We start from the raw sequence: 15259 nt of genomic DNA, 5'->3' as shown, positions 1-15259 counted from the left end.
TTAATATTCCTTTACGTTGTCTACTGTCTGTTCCTGAGGATTCACCACCTGACTCCTCAGTTGTATCAGCAGACGCGGTGGTGGCAGTCGAGTCGGCTGGGGTGATACAACTGAGGAGTCAGGTGGTGAATCCTCAGGAACAGACAGACAACGTAAAGGAATATTAAAAGAAAAAACTAATAGAAATAGAGGCAAGAATCGCTTTAGACGAGGTAATAATAAAAATCAAACTTTTTTTAGACAGAGAAAACGTAAAAGAGGCAAACGAGGACAGAGGAAAAGGCGTAGAAACAAGAGCTATGAAGGTGAAGGTGGGTGCCCCGCCAGTGGACTAGAAACGGATCTGAATAAATTGGATGTTATTAATCTAACGGAAGAAAATATTAGTAGTGATCAATTATCTATTTTAAGACGAGGTTTGAGTTTTTGCCCCAAGCAAGGGGGATGTGAATTTGAGTGCTATAAAGATGTTCAACTATTCCTAAGGAGGGCTCTCCTTAGAAGAATGTACATATCCAAGACTGCTGGCACAGTAGAAGAAGACGACCAATCGAGTCAGCCCACTGATGTGGACGACATCGATCTGGACGTCTTGTTTGATGAAGTTAATGATCTGGAGGAACAAACGGCTATGCACACCGGCCTGCGACCTAAATCCACATATATGCAGTCATTGAATAGTAATAAATACACAGCTATGTTTCTGGACCTTGTATCTGAAGATTTAAAAAAGGTAGATTGGAATAAAAGGGGCCAAGATAATCTAACTAAAAATGAAAGAGAAGCGCTAAAAGAATTGAAAAATAACCCGAGAATTGAAATTAAAAGAAGTGATAAGGGTGGGAACGTGGTTGTTATGAAAAAGGAACTATATGAAAAAGAGATAAGACGCTTACTAAGTGATAAAACTACATATGAAAGGATAATTGACGATCCCTTCAAAGAATTAGTGGAGAAAATAAACAACAAACTTATGTGGGGATACCTGGATGGTGTCCTGACAGAAAATGAAATGAAGTTCCTTTTGCTTAATAAATACACGATTCCCACCTTCTATATTCTCCCTAAAACTCATAAAAATTTACTATTCCCCCCCCCCCCCCGGGTCGCCCGATAGTATCGGGCAATAATGGCCCTTTGGAGAAAATTTCATAATATGTGGATTTAAAGGTCAAAGACCTGGTGCAGAGCCTTCCCTCATTTGTGATGGATACCAAAAACGTTCTGGCAGTCCTGGAGAATGTACAGACAGAGGAGCAATGGCTCCTAGTTGGACTAGATGTGGAGTCTCTCTTCACATCAATCCCCAATCAAAAAGGCTTGGAGGCCATTCATTTTTACCTCGAACGAAAATACGGTAAAAGTGATCAATGCGACTTTGTCGTAGATATGATGAAATTAATTATAAATAACAATTTTTTTGAATTCAAGGGTGCAATATATCGTCAGAAACGGGGAGTCACTATGGGTGCGGCCTGTTCCCCAGCCTATGCCTGTCTCCACCTTGGATACTGGGAGGAGACTGTGGTAAGGCATATGGCAGGCTATCGTGAACACGTCGCGCTCTGGCTCAGATACGTGGATGATATCCTGGTCCTATGGCGGGGCACTGTACCCGAACTCTGTGGTTTTATAGAAGCCCTCAACAACAATACGAGTAACATCTATCTGACATACACCTATGATCAAAAAGAAATTTCCTTTCTGGATCTCATGATCTACAAGGATAACAACAAACTATGCACTAAAACATATCGCAAAGAAACGGCAGGAAATACCCTTCTCTCAGCCAGCAGCTCTCATCTGCCCTCACAAAAGTGGGCGGTACCTACCGGCCAATTCATGCGGATACGCAGAAACTGTACGAATAAAAAGGATTTTGAGAGAGAGGCACTTGATTTGAGCTGTAGACTGAAAGCAAGAGGATACCCGGAAGAGAAAATTACAGAGGCATATAAAAAAGCCTCTGATAAACATAGACAAGATCTACTTGTGGACAATAGAAATAAGAAAAGACTGAAAAAAGATTTTCCTACAGGATGTACTCGCATGGTTACCACATATGGAACACACTATAATGAGGTGCGAAAAATTCTTAACAATCATTGGCACCTTTTGTGTAGAGACCATATCTTAAAAGACATTGTAGGTGAATATCCCCATATGGCAGCCAGGCGAAGTACTAACCTGAATGACATGTTAGTGACAAGTGACTTTGGCTATAAATGCAAAAATAGGGGTAAACGAAAATTAAAAAAAGGTATGAATAAATGTGGGAATTGTGACATATGCCCATATATACAAAAAGGGGAAAAGTTCTTTAATCAGGAGAGAACCGAGGAATATTTTGTGAATGATTATATTTCATGTTCAACAGAAAAAGTTATATACCAGCTGAGATGTAGCTGTGATAAAATACACATAGGAAAAACGCACAGAGTTTTACAGAAAAGATTACAGGAACATGTTAACAATATTATAAGCAAAAATGAAAAGAGCCCTGTAGCAATGCACTTTATGAAAGAACATAACTCAGACTCAAGACACCTACGAGCTATGGGCATCTATAAACTAAATATAAGTCCATGCAGAGGAGATTACGACAATGAACTTTTGAAAAAAGAATCTTATTGGATATATAAGTGCAATTCTATGCAACCTAACGGACTCAATAGCGATATGAACTTGAAAGTATTCCTCTGAACTGCCACTGGAGGAAGTCTGATTTCTAAATCAAGTCCCAATAAAGTTTTTAAAATTTGTAGTCCCGTACTTCCGCTATAAGAGGAGGGGAAGAAACCGTGACGTCACGTCTGATGAAACCCGAGCTGCGGGTGAAACGCGTCACGTGAGCTGTCGTCACGTGACCTGAGTTCCTGCCGGGCCTCTGCTCTCTCCCCGATCACGCCAAGAGAAGCACGCTGCGGACTGTCATTCCACTACAGATGCCGGCAATGAACAGGGTGCGCAGGGAACCCGGCCACTGGCTGATACAGCACCGGTAGTACCCGCCCAAGGCCACAGAGCAACTACGTGGAAGCCAAAGCAATTATACCAACTTGGTCACGTGAGTCCCGGATGAGATACCGGTTATTGGCTGATGGGTATGCGGAGGGTGAATTACCCCGCATGTAATGAGGAGCGTGAATTGCTGATATAGAGGCCTATGAACATAATCTAAAGCGCTAGGACTCTCTGGTCACCTGACATATACTGGATACAGGAAGCTATATATTGTGGGCCCGAAGAATAAATACCGGTAATACGATTCAAAAGGAGTGCACTCCTTAGATAGCCCCATGCTTCATATCTCAGCACAGCGATTGTTTTTAAAGGGGATAATGGGACTATTTGTATCTGTGTAATTAATGTTTTTTGATATATTGATATTGGGGCTCCCTCTGAAATTATTTACTTTCCTAAACTAACTGATTGACCACCAAAAAACTACTATTCCTGTCTAAATAGCAATAAAAGTATAGAGGGTTCCCATCCCAACCTAAGATGAACTATACTCGTCAGCACTGAAGACTCGAACTTTATTTTCTGAGTCTCTAGTGTGGAACAAGTATGTAATCTAACAAAGACCATGAAAGTCGGCGTACTATATTGCATACTTCTGAGTTGTGGTGTAGGAAGACGTATAGCCAGAAGATCATCATTATGGCCAGGCAAATAGCATCCTTCACAACAGGGATTGAACTCCAGTCCACAAGGGCAGAGGTCCTCACACATTTTTGGCACAGCAAAAATAATTTGATAGGACTGAATCAGGAAAGGTGTGGTTCAAGTAGAACACATTTTTTCAATCTATCCTTAGAACTGGTACGGATGTGGCCCGTGAGGACTGGAGATGGACACCTGTGCTTTAGAAAGTCAGCAATGATAGTTTTACTTTATCATTTTTGTGTCTGTCATATTCCATTCAGATGCACTCCTATTTGGTGATGGCAATAACAGGAATTAGTTGCATTTTATTGCCCATCCCCGATTGCAATGTTTTACTAAACTTTTAGTCCTTAAATATGCCAGAATGTACTTTTTGTGGATTGTTAAATCCTATCCTTCATCCTGCAGGTACCAGTGATCCTTATGTAAAGTTTAAATTGAACAAGAAGACTCTATATAAAAGTAAAGTTATCTACAAGAACCTGAATCCAGTGTGGGATGAAACCTTTGTGTTGCCTATCCAGAATCTTGATCAAAAGCTGCACATCAAGGTGAATACATTTTAATCAATCAATACTTTAATCAGTGTTTTGGATTTAAATACAATCTAAATGTTGGTGTTCTTTTCATAGGTATATGATCGGGATTTCACAACTGATGACTTTATGGGATCTGCCTTTCTGGATCTGCAACAGCTGGAACTAAATAAGTACGTTAGTAATTTGCCTTAATTGTACTAAGAAAGTGTACAGCCTGGCATTGAACTGTATTTTTTCTGTACTGGTGTAATATGCAGATTCATTATGAAGCTGTTTTGGCAGTTCACTTTCCTTTCTGCAGTAGCTTGTCAGAATTGTAGTTAACTGTTGAACTGACATCAACAGATTATGCTATTATACCAGGATGGTTTTGGATAAGGGAGTACAGGCAAGATGGATGATTACTAGAACCACCCAACTAGTTGGATCCCTGTGCCCAGGCCTTGATTTACATCACATGAGCCTATAGGCACAGATGTCCTGGCACCCTAGACTTTGCCCTCCATGAATCTACAAACCCCCACCAAACTGCACCGCAAGTGTGCTGGCTTTCCCAGCTGTCATGTCTCCCTCACTTCTCTTGCCTCGTCGTAGGTACCTACAGATGTCCCATAGCATTAGGTAGCCAGAGGCATCCTCAATTTTAGGTAGCTGAAGGGAGATCTCATCAGTGGAATGCAGAGAGCCGGGTGAGTAATCTCTCATTTACGCTCTGCTCAGGACTCTGCTTAAAGGGAAGGTTCAGGGTGGCTCTTGAAAAAATAAAAATGCCCATCCACTTACCTGGGGCTTCCTCCAGCCGTGGGCAGCCAGGACGTGCCCTCGGCGCCGCTCCGCAGGCTCCCGGTCTCCTCCGGTGGCCGACCCGACCTGGCCAGGCCGGCTGCCAGGTCGGGCTCTTCTGCGTTTCAAAATGCGCCTCACGGGGGCGCGCTGACGTCATCGGACGTCCTCCGGGCTGTACTGCGCAGGCGCAGTAGTTCTGCGCCTGTGCAGTACAGCCTGGAGGACGTCCGATGACGTCAGCGCGCCCCCGTGAGGCGCATTTTGAAACGCAGAAGAGCCCGACCTGGCAGCCGGCCTGGCCAGGTCGGGTCGGCCACCGGAGGCAACCGGGAGCCTGCGGAGCGGCGCCGAGGGCACGTCCTGGCTGCCCACGGCTGCAGGAAGCCCCAGGTAAGTGGATGGGCATTTTTATTTTTTTAAGAGCCACCCTGAACCTTCCCTTTAAGGAAGGAGGGAGGGAGGCACTAGGGGAGGAGAGTGAGCCGCCTTTTCACAAGCAGGCGCATGTAGGCACATGCCTATAGTGCCTTATGGTAAATGCGGAGAGCTAAGTTCTTGTGAGTTTTTATGCTATTTCAAATGGCGGTTCAAAGGTCACATATTATTATTATTATTATTATTTATTAGATTTATATAGCGCCAACATATTACGCAGCGCTGTACAATAAATAGGCTTACAGACAATGATAACAGGGTTGACAGAACAATACAGGTAACGGACCATAGATACAACAATACAGGTAATAGCAATAAGATACACCACACAATGCAGATAATAGTACAATGCCAGATCATAAACTAGAATGGTAGTGGTAAAAATTACCAGTTCCAAATTCTGGGTAAAGTGCACACAGTCAAGTATGATACACAAGGGAAGAGGGCCCTGCCAAAGGCTTACAATCTAGAGGGAGGGGCTGGTGACACAAAAGGAGGGGGTGCATCAAGAAGTTATTGGCAGAAAGGATTAGGGTAATGTCGAGTTGATGTAGGCCTCCTTGAAGAAGTGAGTTTTGAGTGCTTTTTTGAAGGTGTTGAAGGTGGAAGCGAGCCTGATGGGCAGCGGGAGAGAGTTCCACAGGATAGGGGCAGCTCTAGTGAAGTCCTGCAGTCTGGCATGGGAGTGCGAGATGCGTGGGGTGGTTAAGAGGAAGTCGTTGGAGGAGCGAAGTGGGCGGCCAGGTGTATATCTGCTGACCAGGTCAGAGATGTAGGTTGGGCAGGACTTGTGTAAGGATTTGTATGCCAAACATAGGATCTTGAAGTTGATTCTGAAGTGAATTGGAAGCCAATGAAGGGATTTGCGTAGGGGAGTTGTGGAGACAGAGCGGTGGGAGGAGTAGATGAGTCTGGCTGCTGCGTTCATGATGGATAACCTAACCTACACAGTGTTCTTAAATAATATAAGTTACTAGTTTTGAGCGTTGTGTTGTGTGTCATGAAAGGTCTTTTGGGATTCAAGTGATGACATCATATTATGTTTTGGTGATCAGATGCTGGCTACATTTACAATAACCTTTCAGCCAATGTAAAGAACACTAAAAACATAGTATGTATTATCCATTTTAATGTCCAGGCTCGTGTGGCAGAGTTGTACCTAATCATGACTGAGAAAGGGCTGCCTATTTTACAGCCACTAGTATTTTTGATTGGCAAGTTGCTAGATCACACCTATTCTGTCAGCATTACATTTTATATCTTTGTGGAATGTTTTGACGAGTCTGCAAAGAAATGCATTTTAACAAATACATTTTAAGCTTCCATACAAGTGCTGAGCGTAACTTGGCTGACATACGGCAGGTGGTTTGCATGCAGTCTTGGACCTGAATAATGATACACTATTGGGATTTCATTATGATTGTCAATACAATTTACTGGACTGCAGTATGTCAGAATAATGTTAAAGTTGTTTTTTGTGCAAAGAAGCGTGAAATATTCTAATACGCCAGTGTAACTGAGGCAGAAACCACTCACTGTTCAGATTATTCACCACAATCCAGGAGAAGAAATACAGATATTTAGTGATTGTGTGCTTCTTTTTATTTATTTCTTGCAGGACTGCTGAGAAAGTGTTTCGGTTGGCGGACCCCAATAGCCTGGAGGCAGACATGGGGGTGATTGTGCTGGATGTCAATCTGTCTATCAGGATGAGAGATTCAAAAAATATTGTAAGTGTATTCATATGGGCAGTGCTTTGCTACAAAAAGCGCTGCCTCCTGGATAATATCTTCTAAATGCCTTGCATCACTTTCCCTATTGATCAGACCAAACCTGGAATCAGCCAAGCAAACTGTCCCTGCTCACAGATTCCTAAGCAGTCATATCACAGAGGGCTTTTCTAACCTGAACTCTGTATCTACTTATTTTCATTTATTTTTACTCAGTAATGCAATACTTGATTGATAGACTATTTTATAATTCAGTTATATTAAAAGTGGTCTTTCCAATTTAATCAGCATCCAGCTATGATTTTGTAGACATGGCAGATGCCTATAGCCCAAGTTCAGACACATTTTTCATATGCATTTTATAGAAAAATATCTTCAAGAAGGACTTTAACCCAGGATTGAATGTCATCCCCTATTTACCACAAGAAAGCTTCACTTTTTCTCAAAAAGATCATCAGGGACATCTGCATGGCTTATATTGTGGTGTAACCCCTCCTACAGTGTGATGTCAGGGCCAAGGCCCTGACCGTTTCCTTTCTGTGAAGCTGGTTGCACTGTGGGAATTAACATCTGTTCCCTACTGCCAATCAAGCAGTATCTCCCTTTGTGCATGAAACTCCCAGTAAACAAACATTCCGGAACAGTCACCTGACAAGAGTAAAGATGTAACAATGAGCAAACACTGAGTGCATTCATTAGTGAATATTGTAAAATATTACATTACATTATTTTCACTACAGTTCCTCTGTAAAGTAACTATGCAAAAAAAAAAAAAAAACAACTTGGGCGCTCTTATTAGAATTGCATGCGTTATCCACATAATGGACACGCAATTTGTAATGTGACCTTATGTTAAAATTGCACCCCAAGTTGTTTCTCACATTCTACTATGGGGAAATCGAAAAACACATGCGAACCACATGCAGACAAACCACATGCAGTCTTCATGAAAAACACAAATTGGAAACACATGAAAAATGCACATAAACACAAATGCACGAAAAACTGCTGAAATGCAAATGGTAGTAAACCTAAGGTTTACCACACAGACAAGTGTCAGCCCAAGGGAAATAATTGCTGCATGAGTTCACTAATCCTCATGGCCTCTGCAGCAAACAGCCAGTTGAGTGACTTTCCGACCCACCACCTCCAGTCAGTCTTAAAGGGCCGCTATCGGGAAAAATTGTAAAATTTAAAATACATATACACATAAAAAGTACATTTCTCCGTAATAAAATGTACTATACAATACATTTCTCTTGCGTTGGTGAAGCTTACAGTAGGCAGTAAAATTCAGGTTTTGGACTGTCTCCTCATGGGGGAGCCTTAGTATCTCCGTTGTTCTTTACAAAAGCATTCCGTGGAAAAGATCTATGCGGAGATGTTGGCCAGATTGCCTACTCATTGGCACACTATTTTAGTAGTTGGCCTGAGCAACTGTTATTCAGTTAGTGTTTTTGAAATTTAAAATAAAAAACCCTGAGATTCACGTATGAGGAGATTGACTACTCCAAAACCTGTGAGATCTGTCAATTTTTTACTGCCTACTGTAAGGGACAGGAACATAGAGGAAAATTAATGCACAGTACATTTTAATCTGGAAGAAATATACTTTTAGTAAGTGTATAGATTTTACAATTTTTTGTGATGGTGGTCCGTCAAGTCATGCTTTCCTGCTAGAGAGTGACAGACTTGATGCCTGTGAGATTAACAGGGCACAGCAGCTAAAGGTCACTGCAAAACTGTCCACAAATTCCTATAACGGCTTATCCTTGTTTTTTTTATTATTTATCTTGCAAAAACTACATTTATTTTGTTTGTTTTTTTACAAGCCTTGTAATGTATGCCTAATTTAAAATGTAATGTTCCATCATGCAACAAAAAAAAAACAGTTAAGTTATGCCTGAATTTAGCTTTAAAAAATGTGCTTCTCTGAAGTACTGCTGTTGTTGCCACCAAACATCGAGGCTAGCAGTGTGCCGATGTACAGTACATAGTTCTATGAGCCACTGCCAGCTTGGTTGCCATGGTTTTCAGTGCTTGGCCAAAAACAATGCATAGCAACTAGTGTTGGGCGAACAGTGTTCGCCACTGTTTGGGTTCTGCAGAACATCACCCTGTTCGGGTGATGTTCGAGTTCGGCCGAACACCTGATGGTGTTCAGCCAAACTGTTCGGCCATATGGCCGAACTAAGAGCGCATGGCCGAACGTTCCCCGAACGTTCGGCTAGCGCTGTGATTGGCCAAACGGGTCACGTGGTTCGGACCCGAACGCGCTCTGATTGGCCGAACGGGTCACGTGGTTCGGGTAAATAAATACCCGATCCACGTCATTTCTCCGCCATTTGTCTGTGGGTTTAGCTTTGGGTAGGCAGGCAGGGTAGTTCTCTCTCCAGCCAGGCTAGCCAGGGTCCCCCCAGTCATTGTGTCACTGCTGGGAACAGTAGTACACCGCTCACCCACCACTGTATAGCATTGTGCTCTGTGTCGCTGCTGGGAATAGTAGTACACCGCTCACCCGCCACTGTATAGCATTTCTGTACTGCCACTGTACTGCTGCCAGTCAGCGTGTACTTTAAGGATAAGTGAAATGAAGAAGAAATCCTGTGAAAGAGGGAGGGGCAAGGGAAGAGGTGTTTCCCCTGATGTTGTCCAGGAAATTAACCCCCACAAATCCAAAAGAACTGGGTTAGCGTTACCGGTCCCTTTTCCTGGAACCTCTCATCTGTATTACATTTATGACTGCATGCCAACAAAAAGCAAATTGCTATCCGCACGCTTCTTGTCCTCATGCAAGGCCTGGGTTGTTGTGTCTCAAAGCGTGGCCTTCTCCTCCTGCGCCGCCCTCCTCCTGTTCCATCACGTGTGCTGCTGCTGGGTTAGCGTTACCGGTCCCTTTTCCTGGAACCTCTCATCTGTATTACATTTATGACTGCATGCCGACAAAAAGCAAATTGCTATCCGCACGCTTCTTGTCTGCATGCAAGGCCTGGGTTGTTGTGTCTCAAAGCGTGGCCTTCTCCTCCTGCGCCGCCCTCCTTCTGTTCCATCACATGTGCTGCTGCTGGGTTAGCATTACCGGTCCCTTTTCCTGGAACCTCTCATCTGTATTACATTTATGACTGCATGCCGACAAAAAGCAAATTGCTATCCGCACGCTTCTTGTCCGCATGCAAGGCCTGGGTTGTTGTGTCTCAAAGCGTGGCCTTCTCCTCCTGCGCCGCCCTCCTCCTGTTCCATCACGTGTGCTGCTGCTGGGTTAGCGTTACCGGTCCCTTTTCCTGGAACCTCTCATCTGTATTACATTTATGACTGCATGCCAACAAAAAGCAAATTGCTATCCGCACGCTTCTTGTCCTCATGCAAGGCCTGGGTTGTTGTGTCTCAAAGCGTGGCCTTCTCCTCCTGCGCCGCCCTCCTCCTCTTCCATCACGTGTGCTGCTGCTGGGTTAGCGTTACCGGTCCCTTTTCCTGGAACCTCTCATATTTATTACATTTATGACTGCATGCTGACAAAAAGCATGTTACCTGTGCAAAGAAAACAGACATTTCCCGCATTTAAAAGACAGTTTTCCCTTTGAAACTTTAAAATTGAATTTCTCAAAAACTATAAGCTCTTTTTGCTAAAAAATTTTTCCTCTTGTACCCACTCCCAAGGTGCACATAGCCTGTAAATTTGGGGTATGTAGCATGTAAGGAGGCTTTAAAAAACACGAAAGTTCGGGTCCCCATTGACTTCCATTATGTTCGGAGTTCGGCTCGAACACCCGAACATCGCGGCTATGTTCGGCCCGAACCCGAACATCTAGATGTTCGCCCAACACTAATAGCAACCAATTGCATTTTTGGTCACACAAACTCTCGTTCTGGTAATGAAAGCTCTTCAGCACAGAGGCTGGTCAGCTGAAATGAACAGCTAAATGACACCTAAAAGGGGCTTACAGTATAATTTTCCTAAGGCTGTGTAAAGTCAGTTTAGTAAAGGGAGTCCGATGTATCTCTTAATATGTTATCAAGGAGTGGAAAAAAATGGTGAACCTGAATGAAATTTATGTAAACGTAGAAAGATCGTATACACGCAATCCAAATAATGGCTTTAGTGACTTATGAGGCGCTTTATTGACTAAACTAGTGATTTGGCCCCTCATGGTAACAACAACAATAATATTTTTATAGCGCTTTTCTTCCTGGGGACTCAAAGCGTTGTGACCCTGCATTATGCAGTCTCAGGGGCTTGGGAATGCCCCCTTAAAATGCAAAGAGCCGTTTGGAAAAAATTTACAAAAGAAAGGATAGGCTGCTAGTAGTTACATACTGCATGCTTGTCAGGGGATTCTTGAGATATAGTCATGTGATAACAGAGTGTATAGTTTGAGAAACAATGTTATGTTAGAGTTCTATCCAAAGCTGGGATTCCTGAATCAAAGTACAATGCATCTGTATTAGTTGTGTGTGTGTGTGTGTGTGTGTGTGTGTGTGTGTGTGTGTGTGTGTGTGTGTGTGTGTGTGTGTGTGTGTGTGTGTGTGTGTGTGTGTGTGTGTGTCTTTTTGCTAACATACTGTAATACTTACTTCGGTGTGACCGTTTACCCTTATTAAATTTCCCCTTTCTCTCTTATAGCAGAGATGGTCATCACGAAGACGACTTGGTACATCAAAGGTAAGTTGCGTACATTCCTCACAGTTTTTGCAAACACCATTTATTAATACATTTCCTTCCATATGAAGTGGGATTGTGCCTGTTTTTCAGATGTTACTCATGCTGTGTAATCTTTCGGCCAATGGGCTTTCTTAACGTGAACCTTAACCGAACTAAATAAAGAGTTTCACTTACTTGGGGCTTCTACCAGCCCCCCCCGCAGCCGTCCTGTGCCTGCGCCGGTCCTCTGTCCCCCCGCTGTGGCTTAGTTTTGATTCTGCTGACTGATCAGTCGGTCCACTGCCCCTGCACAGCCCTGGCCGCACGCATCCTCGTGTGCGTTCACGTCGTCAAGAGCACCCTGCGCAGGCACAGTACGACGTTTTCTCTCATTGCACCCGTGCAGGATGCGCTCACCGACGTCAACAGGTTATGAGGTTGCTTGTGGCCAGGGCCACGCAGGCGCAGTAGACCTCGAAACTAAGCTGGGGTAACGGAGGATTGTTGAGGACCGGCTCGGGCACAGGACGGCTGCGGGGGGCTGGTATAAGCCCCAGGTAAGTGAATCTTTTTATTTAGTTCGGTTAAGATTCACTTTAAGGTTTTTATTCTTGTAGACTCTATAAATCTACGTGATTAAAGTCTGAAGAAGGCCTATTAGCCGTAGGCTTACTCTTAAATTTTAAAGGACTCCTGAACTGAGAGGGATAGGGAGGCTGCCATATTAATTTCTTTTTAAACCATACCAGTTGCCTGGCAGTCCTGCTGATCTCTTAGGCTGCAGTAATATATGGATCACACACTGGCTCAAACAAACATGCAGCTTGGAACTGAAGTGCATTCAGATTAAAGAGGACCTCCATACAAAAAAAAAATAATCCGTCAGCGCTGCTGTAATGAAAAGTTATGTTTACCTCCGGAGTCTTGACCCACGAAGCCGCCCCGAAGAGCCCGCATCACTACACTTCCGCTGCTTGGCCTCACCTCCCCTCTCTCCTTCCAAAAAAACGCCAAGCTATTTACTGCATTAAATTAGCGGGCAATTTTTCTCGGGAGGAGAGGGGGAGGCGGTCCCAAGCGGCAGAAGTGTAGTGATGCGGGATCTTCGGGGTGGCTTAGTGGGACAAGACTCCGGAGGTAAATATAACTTTTTATTACAGCAGCGCTGACGGATTTTTATTTTTTGTATGGAGGTCCTCTTTAACCCCCTTGGCGGTACGCAGTTTCTGACTCTGCGTCCGCCAGGAGGTTTTTTTTGCCGCTTTAGCTAGCATTTCACTAGCTAAGCGTATGCTTTAGGTTGCTCTGGTCCCCCCCATGCCCGCCGATCGCCGCCGGCTATACATACCTCGCCACGAACCCACGAAGAGCACAGTTTCCCGATCGGCTTCCGGCATTGCTATGGCGACGATCGGAGCTGACGTCATGACGTCATCAACGTCATGACGTCAGCCGCAATCCCGATCGCCGCCATCGCGATGCCTGGAGCCGATTGGGCGGCTGCGCCTGCTTGGGAACGCTGGGGGTACGTATCCCGGAAGTAACTGCGGGCGATCGCGGGGGACCGGAGCAACTTTGTGCATACTCTTAGCTAGCGAACCGCTAGCTAAAGCGTATTGCACCAGTTTCTTTGTTTTTTTAAGTCCTGGGGCCATGTGATCCTCTGCGGCGGCTACCCCGTGTGTAGCACGGGGTTACCGCTAAGGAGGTTAAAGGAGTACCATAGGGGAGTAGGGTGAAAAAGAGTTGAACTTACCTGGGGCTTCTAATGGTCCCCCGCAGACATCCTGTGCCCGCGCAGCCACTCACCGATGCTCCAGCCCCGCCTCCGGTTTACTTATGGAATTTTTCTGCGCAGTACGCTCCTAGTGACGTCAGTGGGAGCGAGGACCCGGCCACACAGACACGGTGGTTTTCCGACTTTAAAGTCGAAAATTCCAGAAGTGAACTGGAGGTTCAGACCGGAGCATCGGCTGCGTGGGCACAGGACGTCTGTAAGGGACTGTTAGAAGCACCAGGTAAGTTACACTCCTTGACCCTCCTCCCCCCCAGCCCCCTACAGTAGCCCTTTCAGTTGGACTTCAGTCAGAAAACATCTGATCTGCATGTTTTTTCAGGGTCTGAGGTTTAAAGTTTTACAGGCCGGGTTTAGCAGGAAGGCCAAGCAAACTGGTATTGATTAAATAAAAACGCGTGCATGAAATAGGGGAGTGAAGAAAAATGGGCGCCGTGTGAAACCGATTTAACGCTAAACGATAAATAAGTGGGCGCCAGGCGAAGCAGATAAAAGTGTAAACGATAAATACCATTGTGTATTGGGCGCCAAATGAAAACAAAAAAATATTTACTATAGCAATAATGATAGTAAAACATTGGTAAATGTTGTCGATATTTTACTACAACTAAACCTAAACTACTGTCACACAGAACCCCCTCCCCCCCTTCTTGAAACCTAACCCTATAACCACCCTTCCTGAAGCCTAACCATAACCCCCCCCCCTTCTGACACCTAACCCTAAAACCTCCCTTCCTGATACCTAACCCTAAAACTTTCCTTCCTGATTCCTTACCCTAAAACCCCCCTTTCTGACACCTAACCCTAAACCGTTCTTCCTGAAGCCAAACCCTAAAATCCCACTTCCTATCTCTATAATTTTCAACACAATACATTTAAAAACAAAAAAAATTTTAATACAAAGGACAAAAAAAAATGAAAGAAGAACGTCCTAAATTTTAAAAAATGAAAAATGTCAGTTCGACTGGCCCAGAGCCCGCTTTTTATTAGGCACCCAAATTTCTGCTTTATACGCCCAATAGCCAATATTTGCATTTACACCTATGGGGTGCCAAAATCATGCATTAGTCGCAGGTGCCCAAATTTCTGCTTCCATAAAAAGTGCATCCCCCAATATCCCTCTCATTCCAGGTGTCCTTTAAAGTTAGCAATTAGTATTATCCAAATTCAAAACTTCCTGCTATAACTGATGGCTGTTAACAATGTACAATGTTTTACTGTACGCTTCTGAAAATTACCTAGCAATCAAATGCTGATCTTTGAGGTTAATGTCACACTCCTTCCTTTAAGGGTTTCCGTGGGTTTATTAGCTGATCAGTTAGCAGGCAGCGTTTTTTATTTCAGTTGCTGGCAGGTTTGTTTTCATCCATTTGAGCCATTGAAGCTCAGCGCTGTTAATGGTATTCAGCAGAAACTCACAGGAGAAGTGTGACCCTCTGAGTAACTATCCGTCTAGGTTTGGAAGCCAGACAGTGTTTGTGCGACAAGCTCTCTGGAGTCCAAATTAGCTAAGTCTGCTTTGCTGTACCATTACTTGTCTTTTGACTGCAGAAAGTTGTTAATAACCCAGATAAAAAGTCTGCACCGCACTGACAGGTCAGTGTGTTCCCAAGGCTCCATGTGACATCTCAGTGTTCCATTAAAATTATGCAAGGGGTGCTAGGGT

The 15259-nt window shown here is 44.1% G+C and overlaps 1 protein-coding gene across 4 annotated transcripts in view; it reads left to right on the top strand.

Annotated features, from left to right (window-relative positions):
• MCTP2 (multiple C2 and transmembrane domain containing 2) overlaps window positions 1–15259 on the top strand; it is a 268191-nt gene that overhangs the window by 131429 nt on the left and 121503 nt on the right. For all 4 annotated transcript variants that reach the window (XM_068275141.1, XM_068275139.1, XM_068275142.1 and 1 more), the window contains exons 5-8: window positions 4078–4220; window positions 4302–4378; window positions 7048–7159; window positions 11781–11819. In XM_068275141.1, the coding sequence (XP_068131242.1) occupies window positions 4078–4220; window positions 4302–4378; window positions 7048–7159; window positions 11781–11819 (371 nt within the window). The remainder of the gene's footprint in view (window positions 1–4077; window positions 4221–4301; window positions 4379–7047; window positions 7160–11780; window positions 11820–15259) is intronic.

This window comes from Hyperolius riggenbachi, chromosome 3 (assembly GCF_040937935.1).
Source record: "Hyperolius riggenbachi isolate aHypRig1 chromosome 3, aHypRig1.pri, whole genome shotgun sequence".
Classification (NCBI taxonomy): domain Eukaryota; kingdom Metazoa; phylum Chordata; class Amphibia; order Anura; family Hyperoliidae; genus Hyperolius; species Hyperolius riggenbachi.
The sequence above is the reverse complement of the archived record's forward strand: the minus strand, read 5'-3'. Positions and strand labels throughout refer to the sequence as shown.